The sequence below is a fragment of the Puma concolor genome, chromosome C1, assembly GCF_028749965.1.
Source record: "Puma concolor isolate L17-30 chromosome C1, mPumCon1.1.hap2, whole genome shotgun sequence".
NCBI classification, from domain to species: domain Eukaryota; kingdom Metazoa; phylum Chordata; class Mammalia; order Carnivora; family Felidae; genus Puma; species Puma concolor.
In genome coordinates, this window is record NC_141674.1 from 149,952,245 (window position 1) to 149,971,373 (window position 19,129).

Sequence of the window (19,129 nt, forward strand, 5' to 3'; positions counted from 1 at the left end):
AAACCCATATCTTTCTATAATAACACTGAATGTAAATGGATTAAATGCACCAACCAAAAGACATAGGGTATCAGAATGGATAAAAAAACAAGACCCATCTATTTGCTGTCTACAAGAGATTCATTTTAGACCTGAGGACACCTTTAGATTGACAGTGAGGGGATGGAGAACTATTTATCATGCGACTGGAAGCCAAAAGAAAGCTGGAGTAGCCATACTTCTATCAGACAAACTAGACTTTAAATTAAAGGCTGTAACAAGAGATGAAGAAGGACATTATATAATAGTGACAGGGTCTATCCATCAGGAAGAGCTAACAATTATAAATGTCTATGCGCCGAATACCGGAGCGCCCAAATATATAAAACAATTACTCATAAACATAAGCAACCTTATTGATAAGAATGTGGTAATTGCAGGGGACTTTAACACCCCACTTACAGAAATGGATAGATCATCTAGACACACGGTCAATAAAGAAACAAGGGCCCTGAATGAGACATTGGATCAGATGGACTTGACAGATATATTTAGAACTCTGCATCCCAAAGCAACAGAATATACTTTCTTCTCGAGTGCACATGGAACATTCTCCAAGATAGATCATATACTGGGTCACAAAACAGCCCTTCATAAGTTTACAAGAATTGAAATCATACCATGCATACTTTCAGACCACAATGCTATGAAGCTTGAAATCAACCACAGAAAAAAGTTTGGAAAACCTCCAAAAGCATGGAGGTTAAAGATCACCCTACTAACGGATGAGTGGGTCAACCAGGCAATTAGAGAAGAAATTAAAAAATATATGGAAACAGGGGCGCCTGGGTGGCGCAGTCGGTTAAGCGTCCGACTTCGACCAGGTCACGATCTCGCGGTCCGTGAGTTCGAGCCCCGCGTCAGGCTCTGGGCTGATGGCTCAGAGCCTGGAGCCTGTTTCCGATTCTGTGTCTCCCTCTCTCTCTGCCCCTCCCCCGTTCATGCTCTGTCTCTCTCTGTCCCAAAAATAAATAAACGTTGGAAAAAAAAAATATATGGAAACAAACGAAAATGAAAATACAACAATCCAAACGCTTTGGGACGCAGCGAAGGCAGTCCTGAGAGGAAAATACATTGCAATCCAGGCCTATCTCAAGAAACAAGAAAAATCCCAAATACAAAATCTAACAGCACACCTAAAGGAACTAGAAGCAGAACAGCAAAGGCAGCCTAAACCCAGCAGAAGAAGAGAAATAATAAAGATCAGAGCAGAAATAAACAATATAGAATCTAAAAAAACTGTAGAGCAGATCAACGAAACCAAGAGTTGGTTTTTTGAAAAAATAAACAAAATTGACAAACCTCTAGCCAGGCTTCTCAAAAAGAAAAGGGAGATGACCCAAATAGATAAAATCATGAATGAAAATGGAATTATTACAACCAATCCCTCAGAGATACATACAATTATCAGGGAATACTATGAAAAATTATATGCCAACAAATTGGACAACCTGGAAGAAATGGACAAATTCCTGAACACCCACACTCTTCCAAAACTCAATCAGGAGGAAATAGAAAGCTTGAACAGACCCATAACCAGCGAAGAAATTGAATCGGTTATCAAAAATCTCCCAACAAATAAGAGTCCAGGACCAGATGGCTTCCCAGGGGAGTTCTACCAGACGTTTAAAGCAGAGATAATACCTATCCTTCTCAAGCTAGTCCAAGAAATAGAAAGGGAAGGAAAACTTCCAGACTCATTCTATGAAGCCAGTATTACTTTGATTCCTAAACCAGACAGAGACCCAGTAAAAAAAGAGAACTACAGGCCAATATCCCTGATGAATATGGATGCAAAAATTCTCAATAAGATACTAGCAAATCGAATTCAACGGCATATAAAAAGAATTATTCACCATGATCAAGTGGGATTCATTCCTGGGATGCAGGGCTGGTTCAACATTCGCAAATCAATCAACGTGATACATCACATTAACAAAAAAAAGAGAAAAACCATATGATCCTGTCAATCAATGCAGAAAAGACCTTTGACAAAATCCAGCACCCTTTCTTAATAAAAACCCTTGAGAAAGTCGGGATAGAAGGAACATACTTAAAGATCATAAAAGCCATTTATGAAAAGCCCACAGCTAACATCATCCTCAACGGGGAAAAACTGAGAGCTTTTTCCCTGAGATCAGGAACACGACAGGGATGCCCACTCTCACCGCTGTTGTTTAACATAGTGCTGGAAGTTCTAGCATCAGCAATCAGACAACAAAAGGAAATCAAAGGCCTCAAAATTGGCAAAGATGAAGTCAAGCTTTCGCTTTTTGCAGATGACATGATATTATACATGGAAAATCCGATAGACTCCACCAAAAGTCTGCTAGAACTGATACATGAATTCAGCAAAGTTGCAGGATACAAAATTAATGTACAGAAATCAGTTGCATTCTTATACACTAACAATGAAGCAACAGAAAGACAAATAAAGAAACTGATCCCATTCACAATTGCACCAAGAAGCATAAAATACCTAGGAATAAATCTAACCAAAGATGTAAAGGATCTGTATGCTGAAAACTATAGAAAGCTTATGAAGGTAATTGAAGAAGATTTAAAGAAATGGAAAGACATTCCCTGCTCATGGATTGGAAGAATAAATATTGTCAAAATGTCAATACTACCCAAAGCTATCTACACATTCAATGCAATCCCAATCAAAATTGCACCAGCATTCTTCTCGAAACTAGAACAAGCAATCCTAAAATTCATATGGAACCACAAAAGGCCCCGAATAGCCAAAGTAATTTTGAAGAAGAAGACCAAAGCAGGAGGCATCACAATCCCAGACTTTAGCCTCTACTACAAAGCTGTCATCATCAAGACAGCATGGTATTGGCACAAAAACAGACACATAGACCAATGGAATAGAATAGAAACCCCAGAACTAGACCCACAAACGTATGGCCAACTCATCTTTGACAAAGCAGGAAAGAACATCCAATGGAAAAAAGACAGTCTCTTTAACAAATGGTGCTGGGAGAACTGGACAGCAACATGCAGAAGGTTGAAACTAGACCACTTTCTCACACCATTCACAAAAAGAAACTCAAAATGGATAAAGGACCTGAATGTGAGACAGGAAACCATCAAAACCTTAGAGGAGAAAGCAGGAAAAGACCTCTCTGACCTCAGCCGTAGCAATCTCTTACTCGACACATCCCCAAAGGCAAGGGAATTAAAAGCAAAAATGAATTACTGGGACCTTATGAAGATCAAAAGCTTCTGCACAGCAAAGGAAACAACCAACAAAACTAAAAGGCAACCAACGGAATGGGAAAAGATATTTGCAAATGACATATCGGACAAAGGGCTAGTCTCCAAAATCTATAAAGAGCTCACCAAACTCCACACCCGAGAAACAAATAACCCAGTGAAGAAATGGGCAGAAAACATGAATAGACACTTCTCTAAAGAAGACATCCGGATGGCCAACAGGCACATGAAAAGATGTTCAGCGTCGCTCCTTATCAGGGAAATACAAATCAAAACCACACTCAGGTATCACCTCACGCCAGTCAGAGTGGCCAAAATGAACAAATCGGGAGACTATAGATGCTGGAGAGGATGTGGAGAAACGGGAACCCTCTTGCACTGTTGGTGGGAATGCAAATTGGTGCAGCCGCTCTGGAAAGCAGTGTGGAGGTTCCTCAGAAAATTAAAAACAGACCTACCCTATGACCCAGCAATAGCACTGCTAGGAATATATCCAAGGGACACGGGAGTACTGATGCATAGGGGCACTTGTACCCCAATGTTCATAGCAGCACTCTCAACAATAGCCAAATTATGGAAAGAGCCTAAATGTCCATCAACTGATGAATGGATAAAGAAATTGTGGTTTATATACACTATGGAATACTACGTGGCAATGAGAAAAAATGAAATATGGCCTTTTGTAGCAACGTGGATGGAACTGGAGAGTGTGATGCTAAGTGAAATAAGCCATACAGAGAAAGACAGATACCATATGGTTTCACTCTTATGTGGATCCTGAGAATCTTAACAGGAACCCATGGGGGAGGGGAAGGAAAAAAAAAAAAAAAAAAAGAGGTTAGAGTGGGAGAGAGCCAAAGCATAAGAGACTGTTGAGAACTGAGAACAAACTAAGGGTTGATGGGGGGTGGGAGGGAGGAGAGGGTGGGTGATGGGTATTGAGGAGGGCACCTTTTGGGATGAGCACTGGGTGTTGTATGGAAACCAATTTGACAATAAATTTCATATATTAAAAAAAAATAATAAAAAAAATAAAAAGAGAAATTTACAAAATAATAATTCCAATTATTGTAAGGGTTACAGACACTGAAGTTCTCTATTTAGCTTTAGTCTTCTTTTTTATGCAGATGGTGAGTCAGTAGCCAAATATTTACATATAACATGCCAAACATACCCTTCCAAGTGCTGGACAAAATGATGTTTAAGACAGAGCCTTTGCCTTCAAGAAACTTATATTCTAGTGCTGGCGGTGGCAGAATAAATAAATGGCTAATATAAAAGCAAAAAAATTCTATATAGTAGTAAGAACTGTAGAGAAAATAAAATAGGTAGCAAAAGACTTAGGGGGCTGCTCTAGCAAGGAACTTAATTTTTGTATTTCACTTCACAAAAGATAGAAAATATGATAAAGACATTAATTTCTGGAACCTTTAAGGCTCTACAGGAAGAAGAAAATCCAAAATTGATACAAAGTGACATTAGGTCACATTAAAAAAGTTTTGTGTTTAAAGGACAGACAATGGTAGTGCATAAAAAGGAGGGAAAATCATGACATGAATTATAACTAAACAACTATATAACAATGGAAAAGTTAAAAGTCTGCCAACAGGAAGACTGAAAAGAAGAAATATTAACAAGGTACAGGAATAGATTGAGTATAATTCAAAGTTACATAGGAACATTTCAGTAGGATTTGCTGATAGATAAAATAAAGAAAAAATATAGGAAAATCAGCAATAAATTACAAAAGTAATGAATTACAAAAGTTATGGTCTTAACGGAAATATACTCTGTCATGACTAATGAGTTTGGGGAATGAAAGACAATAATACACTTCCACAAAAAGAAGCCAGGTTGAAGTGATAGTTATAGACTGCAAATTAGGACTGTTTCCTTTTTGCTTTCTGAAATTTAAGTTAAATAAAATAAAATGCATATGAGTGAAGAGAGTCACTCCTGTTGAGATATTCTGCATGCAATGATACTCTGTATTAACTGCTCCAAATTAGCAACCATAATGCTTCCTCTGGAAATACAATAAGCCAAATACCGGTTACCATTATTCCTTGAACTATCTCTTTCCCTCAGAGTACAGCAAGAGTGATGAGAAATAATGTGGGTAACACGGAATGAAAAAGACCAAAGTAGAGATTAAAGGGAAACAATAGTAATATAGAAAAATTAAGTCTACCATTTATTTGGCAGAGAAACATCTTCTTCATTGTAACCAAAATCTATTAGGGGTTTCTAAGCATGTATAGCAAGATTATGAAAATCATGGAGTCTAAACAGAAGTTATCACTTTGGGTTTTACTAGAGGCTAAGAAAGGAAAGGAAAAAGTGAGATACAGTAATTTACCAGAGAAGAATTAACTCCTATTCCAATACCCAAGTAATCTGTATAGTTTTTAATTTAAAGGTGGCACGAGAGAGGGAGTCTACATGCCTCAAGAGTGGGTCTAGAGGTGTGGGTTCTAAAGTTTTAATGTGCAAAATATTTACTTGCTGAACTTGCAACAACCAGCAGATTCCGGAGTCCCAATTCCAAACAGGACACAGGGATCTACATTAACAAGCACTTTAATGTGATTCTGGTGCAGGTGGTCGTTGCAGACCATACACCGACAGTATACAAAGAGTCTGTGCCTCTATAATGTAACAAATTTAGTCCCCATATTAAAAACATATATAGAAGTTAATAGACAAGTCGAGGTATTAGAGGAAAAGAGAAAATAAGTTTCAGTACTATCAATTTCATCTCCTTAATCTCTATTACGTGTGTGTGTGTGTGTGTGTGTGTCTTTTGTAGTCACACACAATTAAGTACACAATTAAGTAGTAAGTCTCTTTCCTGTCACTTAACATTTTAAAAATGAATCTTCTTAGGGGCGCCTGGGTGGCGCAGTCGGTTAAGCGTCCGACTTCAGCCAGGTCACGATCTCGCGGTCCGTGAGTTCGAGCCCCGCGTCGGGCTCTGGGCTGATGGCTCGGAGCCTGGAGCCTGTTTCCAGTTCTGTGTCTCCCTCTCTCTCTGCCCCTCCCCCGTTCATGCTCTGTCTCTCTCTGTCCCAAAAATAAATAAACGTTGAAAAAAAAATAAAAAAAAAAAATTTAAAAAAAAAAATAAAAATGAATCTTCTTAGGTTATCAAAAAGTGATCAGAAAAGAGCTTATTAACCACCATTCGCACCCTATTCCAAGCTAGGGAAGCTTTTAAGAATCCTCTCCTTGAACTTTCATTTCATTGTATACTTCTTTCTTTCAATAACAAAACAAATTCAAGGCTATTATGTACCAGACATAGTTGCTCTAGTCTCTGGGGATACAAGGGTATGACGGCAACTCTGCCCTAGTGGTAACAGGGAGAACAGAATCAACAAACAATATAATTAGGTGTTTTTAGTGATGTATACCACAAGTAAAATAGGATTCTTGGATTGATTGTGTGTGCTGGGGGTGAGGATGGGCATAAAGATTTAGATGCAGTTACCAGGTAAGACCGTTTTGAGCTGAGACCTAAATGGAGAGTGAGAGACACTCACATGAAGATAAAAGTAGAGCCTTTCAACACAGGGGAAAGACCAAAGGCAACAGCCATGAAATAAGTTTGATATGTTCAAAGACTTGGAAAGGTCAGCTATCAGTTATAGCACAGGGAGCCAGAGAGAGAAAGAGCCACAGGAAACAAGGTTGAATGGACTGGCAGGGGTCAGATTATATGGGGTCTTATAAGACTTGACAAGGATTTTAGTCTGAGGGGGATAGGAAACACTGGAAGGAGTGATAACATAAAATTATTTTAAAACCACAAAAACTCACTTATGTTTTTAAGAAGACTGTCTGCATGTAAAAAGTAGCTTGTTACTGACTTGTAATAGCAGGAGTGGAACTTATTTAAACTTGAATTGTTTTATTTTTTTTCCCCCCAACAAGCTGTATATGTATTTTAGTCTGTGACTTATATTGTTTAATTTGAAATATCTACATTTATTCTAAATAATCACACATTCTATATGAGGGAATTGGACTTAATGATTGTCAATGAACACTACTGACATAGCAACCCCCAGAAGGAATTATCGAAATTAGCTGAAGAACATTTTTTCAAAGTACACATGAAAAAGGTTACCGAAGCAATGTTTAAAAAGCTTTTAAAAAGGAAAAACACTAGGCAAAAAATATATATAAGATTTTCTTCCTTAGTTCCAATGTCCTTCATTCCCATTTTACTTGACAACCTACTACCACAAATTCATGCCAGACAATGACTTACCCAGAGGCAGAAGCGCTCTTTTTCTGAAATTTTAAGTTCTAGTATCCCTCACTTTGATAACCAACCTCTCTCTAGTGTCATTTCAACATAGATGCCTACAGACACCACCACGGTACCTCAGAATCCAACACTTTATACCATTAAAAAAGTGCCCCTGTAAGTTTTTACTACTTGCTACAGGAAATATTTTTTACTTTAATAGCACTGATTTTGCTTAGAAATGTCGATGTAGATTCCTTACTAAAGCTAAGGACAGAATCTATTTCATATGTATGCTGCTAAAGTCTTGCTCAATGCCTTGTATACTGTGGAAGCACTGGAGAGTACAGATGTTACTAGATTTTAGCACTATTTCTAAGAGGTACATTCCATCCCCAAACAGCAGAAAACACATTCTTTTAAGTACATGTGGAACATTCGCCAGGATAGATCATGTTAGCCCACAAAAGAAGCCTCTATAAATTCCAAAAGAATAAAATCATATCATGCATCTTTTCCAACCACAACGTATGAAACTAGAAACCAAACACAAGAAAAAATTGGAAAGCACACGACTACATGAAGTCTAGATAACACACTACAAAACAATGAATAGATCAACTAAGAAATCAGAGGGGAAATCAAAAAAATATATGGAGGCAAATGAAAATACAACAGTCCCAAATCTTTGGGATGCAGCAAAAGCTGTTCAAGAAGGAAGTTTATAGCAATACAGGTATACTTAAAGGAACAAGAAAATCTCAAATAAACAATCTAAACTTGCAACCAAAAGTAAACAGAAAAAGAACAAAGCTCAAAGCCAGTAAAAGAACAAAAATAATAAAGATTGGAGCAGAAATAAATGAGAGAGATTGGAGCAGAAATAAATGAAAGAGACTAAAAGAACCAGGAGCTGGTTCTTTGAAAAGATAAAAAAAAATGATAAACCTTTAAGCCAGACTCATCAAGAAATTAAGACAGGACTCAAATAAATAAAATCAGAAATGAAAGATGAGAAATAATAACTGGTATCACAGAAATACAATGGATTATAAAAGAATACTCTGAAAAATTACATGCCGACAAACTGGACAACCCAGAAGAAATGGATAAATTCCCAGAAACATATAATCTTACAAAACTAAATCAAGAATAAATAGAAAATTTGAAGAGATCAATTACTAGTCATGAAACTGAATCAGTAATCAAAAGCTCCCAACAGGGGCGCCTGGGTGGCGCAGTCGGTTAAGCGTCCGACTTCAGCCAGGTCACGATCTCGCGGTCCGTGAGTTCGAGCCCCGCGTCGGGCTCTGGGCTGATGGCTCAGAGCCTGGAGCCTGTTTCCAATTCTGTGTCTCCCTCTCTCTCTGCCCCTCCCCCGTTTATGCTCTGTCTCTCTCTGTCCCAAAAATAAATAAACATTGAAAAAAAAAAAATTAAAAAAAAAAAAGCTCCCAACAAATGCCAGATGGCTTCACAGGTGAATTCTACCAAACTCTTAAAGAAGAGATACTTACTTTTTGCAAACTCTTCCAATAAATAGAAGAGGAAGGAAAGCTTCCAAGTTCATTCTATGAGACCAACATTATCCTGATACCAAAACCAGATAAAGACATTACAAAAAGGAAAAAAAAAAAAAAAAAAGAAAGCTACAGGCCAATATCTCCGATGAACATTACAAAAATCCTCAACAAAATACTAGCAAACTGAATCCAAATAAAGTCACTCACCACAATCAAGTGGGATTTACTCCAGAAATGCAAGGGTGGTTCAATATTCACAAATCAATGTGATACATCATATTAATAAGAGAAAAGATAGAAAACATTTGATCATCTCAGTAGATCCATAATAGTATTTGACAAAGTACAATATTCATTCATGATAAACTATCAACAAAGTAAGTTTACAGGGAACATATCCCAACATAATAAAGGCCATATATGAAAACCCCACAGCTAACATCATATTTAATCATGAAAAATGGAGAGCTTTTCCTCTAAGATTAGGACCAAGACAAGGATGTCCATCCTTACCACTTTTATAATGGAAGTCCTGGTACATAGTACTAGAAGTCCTGGCCACAGCAATTACCGAAGGGGGGAAAAATACATAAAAGGCATCCAAATTGGTAAAACTTCTTCCTTATTTGCAGTTGACATGATACTATATATAGAAAATCCTAAAGACTCTACCAACAAACTACTAGAACAGATTAATGAACTCAGTAAAGTCGCAAGATACAAAATTAATCTACAGAAATCTGTTGCGTTTCTATACACTAATAATGAAGTAGCAGGAAGAAAAATTAAGAAAACAATTCCACTTACAATTGCACCCAAATAATAAAATACCTAAAAATAAACCAAGGAGGTGAAAGACCTGTATATGGAAACTGCAAAACATTGATGAAAGAAACTGAAAAGGACACAAACAAATACAAATATATTCCATGCTCATGGACTGGAAGAACCGATATTATTAAAATGTCCATATTACCTAAAGCTGTCTACAGATTTAATGCAATCTCTATCGAAATATCAACAACATTTTTCACAGAATTAGAAGAAATACTACTAAATTTGTATGGAACCACAGGAGATTCTGAATAGCCAAACTAATCTTGAAAAAGAAGAACAAAGCTGGAGTATCACAATCCCAGATTTCAAGATACACTACAAAGCTGTAGTAAACAAAACAGTGTGGTACTGGGGCACCCAGATGACTCCATCAATTAAGTATCTGACTTGATTTTGGCTCAGGTCATGATCTCATGGCTGTGAGGCCTTATATTGGGCTCCCTGCTGGGCACGAAGCCTGCTTAACATTCTCTCTCTCCCTCTTCCTCTGCCCCTCCTTGCTAATGCTCTCGCTCTCTCTAAAAAACAAAATGAAACAAAACAAAACAACAACACAACAACAAAAACTAAACAGAACTGGAGTGCTACAGGCAAAAAATAGACACATAGCACAACAGAATAGAATAAAAAGCCTGAAATAAACATACTTTTATGGTCAATTGATCTACAACAAAGGAGGCAAGAAAATACAATGGGTAAGAGATAATCTCTTCAACAAATGGTGCTGGGAAAATAGGACACTTACAAGCAAAAGAATAAAACAAGACCACTTTCTTGTACTATGCACAAAAATAAACTCAAGATAAAGATCTAAATATGAGACATGAAACCATAAAACTTCTAGAAGAAAACACAGGCAGTAGTTTCTTAGACATCAGCCATAGAAACATTTTTCTATCTGTGTCTCCTCAGGTAAGGGAAACAAAAGCAAAATTAAACTACTAGGACTTTATCAAGTAAAAAGATTTTGCAACAGTGAAAGAAACCATCAACAAAACAAAAAAGGCAACCTGCTGAATGGGAGAAGATAGTTACTCATGGTACATCTGATAAGGGGTTCATAGCCAAAATATATAAAAAACTTAATACAACTCAATGCTTAAAAAAAACCCAAATAATTTGATTTAAAAATGGGTAGGGGACCTGAATAGACATTTCTCCAAAGAAGACATACAGACGGCCAACAGACAGATGAAAAGGTACTCAACATCACCCATCACTCATCAGAGAAATGCAAATCAAATCCACAACAAATTATCACTTTACACTAGTCAAAATGGCTAAAATCAAAAATAAAAGAAATAAGATGTGCTGGCAAGGCCATATAGAAAAAAACCTCATGCATTATTGGTGGGAATATAAATTGGTACAGCCACTCTGGAAAACAGCATGGAGATTCATCAAAAAGTTAAAATAAAATTACTATATGATTCAGTAAGTGCACTACTGGGTATTATCCAAAGAAAATGAAAGTGCTAATTCAACAAGGTATATGCACCCCTATGTTTTTTCAGCATTATTTACAATAGCCAAGATACGGAAGCAACTCAAGTGTTCATCAATATATGAATGGATAAGAAGATGTGATGTATATATTACAGTAGATATTATTCAGCCATAAAAAAGAGATTTTGCTACTTGCCACAACATGGATAGAGCTAGAGAGTATCATGCTAAGTGAAATCAGTCAGAAAAAGACAAATATCATATGATTTCAGTCATATATGGAATTTAAGAAACAAAACAAATGAACAAAGAAAAGAAGAGAGAAATTTAAAAATCGACTCCTAAATACAGAGAACAAATTGGTGGTTGCCAGAAAGCAGGTGGGTGGGGGCTGGGTGAAATAGATAAAGGGGATTAAGGGTATCTTTATCCTGATGAGCACTAAGTAATGTATAGAACTGTTGAATCATTACATTGTACATCTGAAACTAGTATAACACTGTATGTTAATGATACTTCAATTTAAAAAAGAACATTTCTCCAAAAAGGTGAAAACAGCTTAATACATATTTTTCAATTAAAAATACTAGTTTTATATGTTAAAAAAAAAAACACTATGGGAGTAAGGAGTGCATGCAGAGAAGGGGCAGCAGTGTGGACATAGCTCCTTGGAGCTCATACTAATGAGAATGCCCATGAAACAAATCATAAGATGAAGATTGAAGAGCAGTTAAAGAGCAACAGGTAGAGAATATGACCCTGAAACCTATGTCCCTGGAAGGAAACAAACAAGAGTCTTTTATCACAATTGCTCAGTGGGGTGGCTTAAAGAGGAAAGAAAATGTTTGTTTGGGGCCTAAGTACAGTTCTGTTGAGTTTTGTGATGAGTACCATTAGACTTTTGGCTTTACCACATGACCTTCTCCAGACCTTCATATGTTTTACTGTATTCTGGAAAACATTTATCTTCTGTTGAAAAGGGAACTAAAAGATCTAGAGGACATATTTCTGTGAAATATTCTGGGCAAAAGGAAAGAAATCTTTATTTGTTCAATTGATCCTGGAAAACATACGGGGCTTGACGCTGTATTGAAAAAGGACAAAAGAAAATTTTATAAAATAGTTCTTTAAGATTAAAGTTGGAACCTGGGAGGCATGTTGAAATCTGAAGATTTAAGGTTGGACCAATATCACCTATATTTTGCTGTGGTGTCAGAACTTCCTAGTCCCCTTGATATTACAGCTGAATGGGTGAAGAAAGTGATGTGTGCACAATCACAAACTGTTGATTCTGTTCCCCCAGAAACCAGGCCTTGAACGTGGTTTTTATAAAATTTAGAGATGACACCACTCTAGTTATTATCTTTGTTTCCAAAATGTTTGCAGTTGATGCTAAGACTTTAATTCAAAATAAACCAAGACCCCTCACTGAAGAGGAAATACAAATGAGAGTAGACCAAATTCACTAATATGGGTGCACTTACTAGAACTTCCAGATATAATGTGTTAGTTTGTATAGCTCGAGTTACCTCAGCTTACTTGCTTGGATGCATGAAACCTGGACTCAGTGGTTGCCTACCTTTAATAACGTGGAAATGTCACAGCTTCCCTGGTATGATATGGAAGAAGAAATCTAAAGGCTTTGAGTAACCAGAATATTGGAGTAAATTTACCATATGCAATCTGCATATCCACCCTACTCCTAATAACATCACTTCTATGGCAGATAAAGTCTAGTCAGAAGGCAGAAAACACATCAGCAATTTGAACAGGGGAATTTTATTATATAGAATTATTAACTAGTGGGATGCCTAGGTGGCTCAGTTACAGGACTGAGCATCCAACTCTTGATTTCAGCTCTGATCATGGTCTCACTGTTTGTGGGATTGAGCCCCTCAGCACACTTTGCACTAACAGTGAGGAGTCTGCTTGGAAATTCTCTTACCCACTCTCTCTGCCTCTTCCCCACTCATGCTCACATATGTGCTCTCACTCTCTCTCTCAAAATAAATAAACTTAAAAAAAAAGAATTATTAACTAGTAACAGAATATGAACTGCTAAGAGAGACAGACCTCTAAAGAATACAAAATAGCAGTGTTTTCACTCATGCAGAATTTGAGAAACTTAACAGAAGCCCATGGAGAAGAGAAGGGGAAAAAACAGTTTCAAATAGAGACAAAGGCAAACCATAAGAGACTCTTAAATACAGAGAACAAACCGGGGGTTGATGGGGAGGGGGCGATGGAAGAGAGGGGAAAATGGGTGACAGGCATTGAGGATGACACTTCTTGGGATGAGCACTGGGTGTTGTATGTAAGCGATGAATCATGGGAATCTACTCCCGAAGCCAAGAGCACACTGTATACACTGTATGTTAGCTAACTTGACAACAAATTATATTTAAAAACAAAACAAAACAAAAGGAAACAATCAGCAAAACTAAAAGGCAACCGACAGAATGGAAGAAGGTATTTGCAAACAACCTGTCAGATAAAGGGTTAGTATCCAAAATCTATAAAGAACTTCTCAAACTCAACATCCACAAAACAAATAATCCAGTGAAGAAATGGGCAAAAGAAATGAATAGACACTTCTCCAAAGAAGACATCCAGATGACCAACCGACACATGAAAAAATGCTCAACATCACTCATCATCAGGGAAATACAAATCAAAACCACAATGAGATACCACCTCACGCCCGTCAGAATGGCTAACATTAACAACTCAGGCAACAACAGATGTTGGCGAGGATGTGGAGAAAAGAGGATCTCTTTTGCATTGTTGGTGGGAATGCAAGCTGGTGCAGCCACTCTGGAAAACAGTATGGAGGTTCCTTAAAAAACTAAAAATAGATCTATATATATATGTATATATATATATATATATATATATACAATGGAGTATGACTCAGCAATCAAAAAGAATGAAATCTTGCCATTTGCAACTACGTGGATGGAACTGGAGGGGATTATGCTAAGTGAAATTAGTCAGAGAAAGACAAAAATCATATGACTTCACTCATATGAGGACTTTAAGAGACAAAACAGATGAACATAAGGGACGGGAAGCAAAAATAATATAAAAACAGGGAGGGGGACAAAAACATGAGACTCTTAAATATGGAGAACAAACAGAGGGTTACTAGAGGGGTTGTGGGAGGGGGGATGGGCTAAATGGTTAAGGGGAATTAAGGAATCTATTCCTGAAATCATTGTTGCACTATATGCTAACTTGGATATAAATTTAAAAAATAAATTAAATAAATATTTAAAAGAAAGGAAAGAAAGAAAGAAAGAAAGAAAGAAAGAAAGAAAGAAAGAAAGAAAGAAAGAAAGAAAGAAAAAGAAAGAAAGAAAATGGGACTTACATGGCTGGGTGTAGGGAGAGCAAGGATATAGAAACCACAGGGAGCTGGCACATCACTCTCTTCCCAGGCCAGGGCTCCCCTGGTGAAGGCACTTCGTTGTGCAGCCTGCTGATGCATTTCTGGCTGTGGGCAGGCCACTGTTGGAAGGGCTCTAGTCCCACATAACCAGAGTTGGCGAGAGGAGAGAGTTTACCACAATGTGGTTTGCTGTTATTTGGCAAGGCAGCCTTGTGAGGGCCCAATGTTTTGCAGTTAATTACAGCTGACTGCCTTGCTTATAATACTAGGGTCCCAGCTTATTGAAAGGCTCTAGAGGTGGAAGAAACTCATGGACAGGCAGGTAGAGAAAGGCCTCTTCCACCCACATCACTGCCTGGTATCCTAGGAGCCCACCCTTTAAATAAATATGGCCTCTGTAAGTCACTGGCTAAAATTCCCCCCAGTTAGGATTATTGCAGTGAGCACATAAAAATAACTTTCAGAGCTGCCGAAGTTTAAATGTTGCCTATATTCACCTCCCTATGTCTGTGCCTCTTAACAAATGCCTGAAGACCTCCTTAAAAATTGACCTAAATCACAAAACTATATTAAAGAGGCATTGCAACTATCAAATAGCAAAGCAATAATAATAGATACTGTCATCTGCAAATAATGATAAACCTGTCTTCCTCTCCATCACTATATCCCCTTTTTAATATTCATGCCCTATTGCACTGGTTTATTTGACTTATCTGAACATTAAATAATGCAGCCCTAACAGGGGAAAAAAAAGAATATTGAAATAGCAGATGTATGGAGTAGCCACTTACTGTAGGGCACAGGTACAGTACTAAAATAAAGGTAAACTTGGAAGACAGTCTCTCTCTTCCAACCTCATTCACCCAAGGCTGAACTTCAGACTTTGTTGGAGAGGAGGTGGCTGTTGCCCACTGTCTGGCAAAATGCTAACTGAGGTATCACAGGTCAGGCTGGCAAATAGAAAACATGCCAGCTGGAGTGCCAGGAAAAGTTGCTGGAAACCTCCGAGCTAGGGTGCCAGTAAAATTAGCTAGAAAGCCACCCACTGCTGTTTGGGTAAAACTTACTAATAAGGTCCCTGCTGGGATGCCCATGAAACCCACTAGAATGGGTGTACTACTAGTTCTCCTGAAAAGAGCCCATGGAGAAGCAGCCAGCTGGTGACAAAGCTACCCACTGGCAACCACGGCATAAGAGCAAGAAGAAAACACCAGAAACAGAAACAGAAGCCCTTTCCTCTTCCAGGGATTCTCCAAGATCCTCTGCTGACAAAGTCTAACACTGTGCCAACTGGCAAAGGAGAAGAGGGTGAATTCATAGAGCTGAAAGGCATAAATTGATAACCTGCATAGTTGGGGATAAAATGAAATAAAATTGGCCATGAGGGGATGACTGCTGAAACTGAATAATAGATGCACAAGATTATTATGCTATTCTGTCTATTCTATATATTTGAAACTTCCCATAATGTTTTCTTATTTTTGTTTTCCTAAAAACATAGGCTCTGGGGTCAACCTGCTTGACTTCAAATCCTGGCCACTTACCAGCCAACTATTTTGAGGCTCTGTTTCCCCATGTGTAATTGCAATACCTAGCTCATTAGAGGTATAGACAGGATTAAAATAGGTGTGATATGCAAAATGATTAGAGTAGAGCTGGTATGTAGTAAGTTCTCCATAAATCTTAGCTATTATTGCTATTTGTATTATTTATACTGGTGCTGAGAGTTTTAATTTTTAAGAGACATAATATTAGCATCACACCATAAAAATAAACGTGTAAAAATAAGAGTTGGTAATTCATAAGAAATGATTCTACGGAGTCAGGTGGTTTGACCTTTAGAATGATCTGTTGTATATTTGTCCTGGAAGGAAGAGTAACTTACCTTATCTTTTATTTTGTCAGCTCTAGCATCCAAAGGCTGGTTTTTGTTTTGTTCCTGATTACATTTTCGATTTCCTCCACCTGAGCTTATACTTTTACTTTGTCCCACAGAACTTGAAGCAGTAGTGGATAGTACAGGTGTGTTGATACCAGATACAGATGATGTAGTGTTTCCATTTATTGACCCATTTACACCTTGAAAATAAAAATAAACATGTTTATACAAAAGAATATTAATCAGTCATAAGAAGGAATGAAGTAATGATATATGCTACAATATGAAGGACTCTCTAAAACATTATGCTAAGTGAAAGAAATCAGACCCAAAAAGTCACATATTGGATGATTCCATCTGTATGAAATATTCACAATGGGTAAATCCATAGAAACAGAGCACAAGTTAGTGGTTGCCAGGGTCTGGGGGAGGGAAGAATGAGGAGAAACTGCTTAAGGGGTATGGAGTTTCCTTTTGGAGTGATGAAAATGTTTTGAAACTAGATAGAGGTAGTGGTTGTTCAGTACTGTGAATACATTAAATTTCACTGAATTATTCACTTTAAAATGGTAACTTTATATTTATCTGAATTTCACTTCAATTAAAATAACGTTTAGAAATATAATTAAGAATGAAGTCTTGCCATTTGCAACTACGTGGATGGAACTAGAGGGGATTATGCTAAGTGTAATTAGTCAGCCAGAGAAAGACAAAAATCCTATGACTTCACTTATATGAGGACGTTAAGAGACAAAACAGATGAACATAAGGGAAGGGAAACAAAAATAATGTAAAAACAGGGAGGGGGACAAAACAGAAGAGACTCATAAATATGGAGAACAAACTGAGGGTTACAGGAGGGGTTGTGGGAGGGGGAGATGGGCTAGATGGGTAAGGGGCACTAAGGAATCTACTCCTGAAATCATTGTTGCACTATATGCTAACTAATTTGGATGTAAATTAAAAAAAATTAAAAATAAAATTAAAAACAAAGAAAAAATAAATATAATTAAATGCAAATATTTCCCCTTTCAGAGCAAACCCACTGACAACTCTTACTCAAGTAAAAAAAGATAATAATAAACCATCTAAAATGCTATTATAATTTGCAGATGCTCTTCTAGCAACAGTTATCAACTACAGCAATATTAAAAATCAGTTAAAAGAAAAAAGGAGGACTTGGATATTAATTTTGATGAATTTAATGCTGAATTACAGAAGAAGTAATATCTTATTTTGGGTTACACAAAAGAGGTAATGAGATACAGAGGAAAAAGCAGTGGAGCTGGGAGTTAGAAGGCCTGGGTTCAAGTCCTGCCCATGCCACATTTACATGTAAGTGGTCCTTGAATCATTTATTTAAACTTGGATGAGAAATGAGAATACTTCCAATCTCTAAGAGTCATCATTGTAAGATTAAGCAAGACAGTATGAAAAAGGTGTCTAGTACAATGTTATATAAATGTCATTAAATCTAAACTCTACTGAAAATAGGTATTGAAATGGAGCACTTGTAGGACCTCACTTAAGTTAATATAAATACCTTTTTCAGGACCATTTCTATTACTTTTTCCTGAAGTCCTTGAATGGAAGGAAGAAGAATCATGGTTCTGGGCTGGAGGAGCAAACAGCGGTGGAATTCCCAGCAATGGTGGAAAGAAGGTCGCCCCTGTACGAGTATGAACATCTGTTGTTCGCCACCATTCTGCACCTCAAAACCAAACACCAAACAAACAAACAAAAGTAGGTGACTTAACTTTCTAGTTGATGTAACAATTCTTGTAATTTTCAAGTTTCATCTTGGAACAAAATTGCTGAATCACACATAGTTCTGATCATCTAACTATAAGATAGTTGATTAGATATTGTACACTCATCATTCCTCTCATTAAGATAATAAATATCCAAGGATCTTTACTTAGCAGCTCCTTGAGTTCAAGTTTATGAAGAATAAAGGTAGTCTATGGTTTTAAAAATAAAATGGAAAACTTGGAATATTAAAGAACTATTTGACTCTTTGATAACTTAAACCATAATTTTCAAAATTAGCAAAGAAACAATATTTAAGAATACACTAATCTATTTTAAAACCTTAGAATTTAAGTTACCATCTACAACCTATGTTAAGATTTTCTTCAAGTTACATACTAATAATTCTGGGTCTGATAAATCATAAATAATAATACAAAGACTGCTACTGTAAACCGGCATACCTCAAATGCATTTATGAAAGAAAATATTCTATACTCAAACAAAAACATAAAGATATCAAAATCAGCGTGGGTTTTTTTCTAAGAAATGAAAAGCATTCAAAGATTTCTAAAACAAGTCATATTAAAATATGAAAGGTTTATAAAATTCCTCTCCATAATTTTAATGAAGAAAACTTGGATTTTGTTTATATTTTCTCTCATAATTACAGATAACGATGATTGTTTTAATAATGTAAAATGACTCAATGGTAGAAAATCATCAAATGCAATTTAAATGTTCAAACAGTGGCTCTTAGTTTAAACTTTTAGAAAAGGACAGAAGCCAAATTT

At 36.8% G+C, this 19,129-nt stretch overlaps 1 protein-coding gene across 21 annotated transcripts in view; it reads right to left on the reverse strand.

The window, feature by feature from the left end:
* Positions 1 to 19,129, reverse strand: part of BAZ2B (bromodomain adjacent to zinc finger domain 2B) — a 330,135-nt gene that overhangs the window by 104,173 nt on the left and 206,833 nt on the right. For 18 of the 21 annotated variants that reach the window (XM_086718691.1, XM_086718692.1, XM_086718694.1 and 15 more), the window contains 2 exons: positions 18,130 to 18,297; positions 16,593 to 16,786 (listed from right to left, as the gene is read on the reverse strand). In XM_086718691.1, coding sequence (XP_086574817.1) covers positions 16,593 to 16,786; positions 18,130 to 18,297 — 362 coding nt within the window. The remainder of the gene's footprint in view (positions 1 to 16,592; positions 16,787 to 18,129; positions 18,298 to 19,129) is intronic. The other 3 variants (XM_086718690.1, XM_086718704.1, XM_086718706.1) reach the window with 1 other exon arrangement.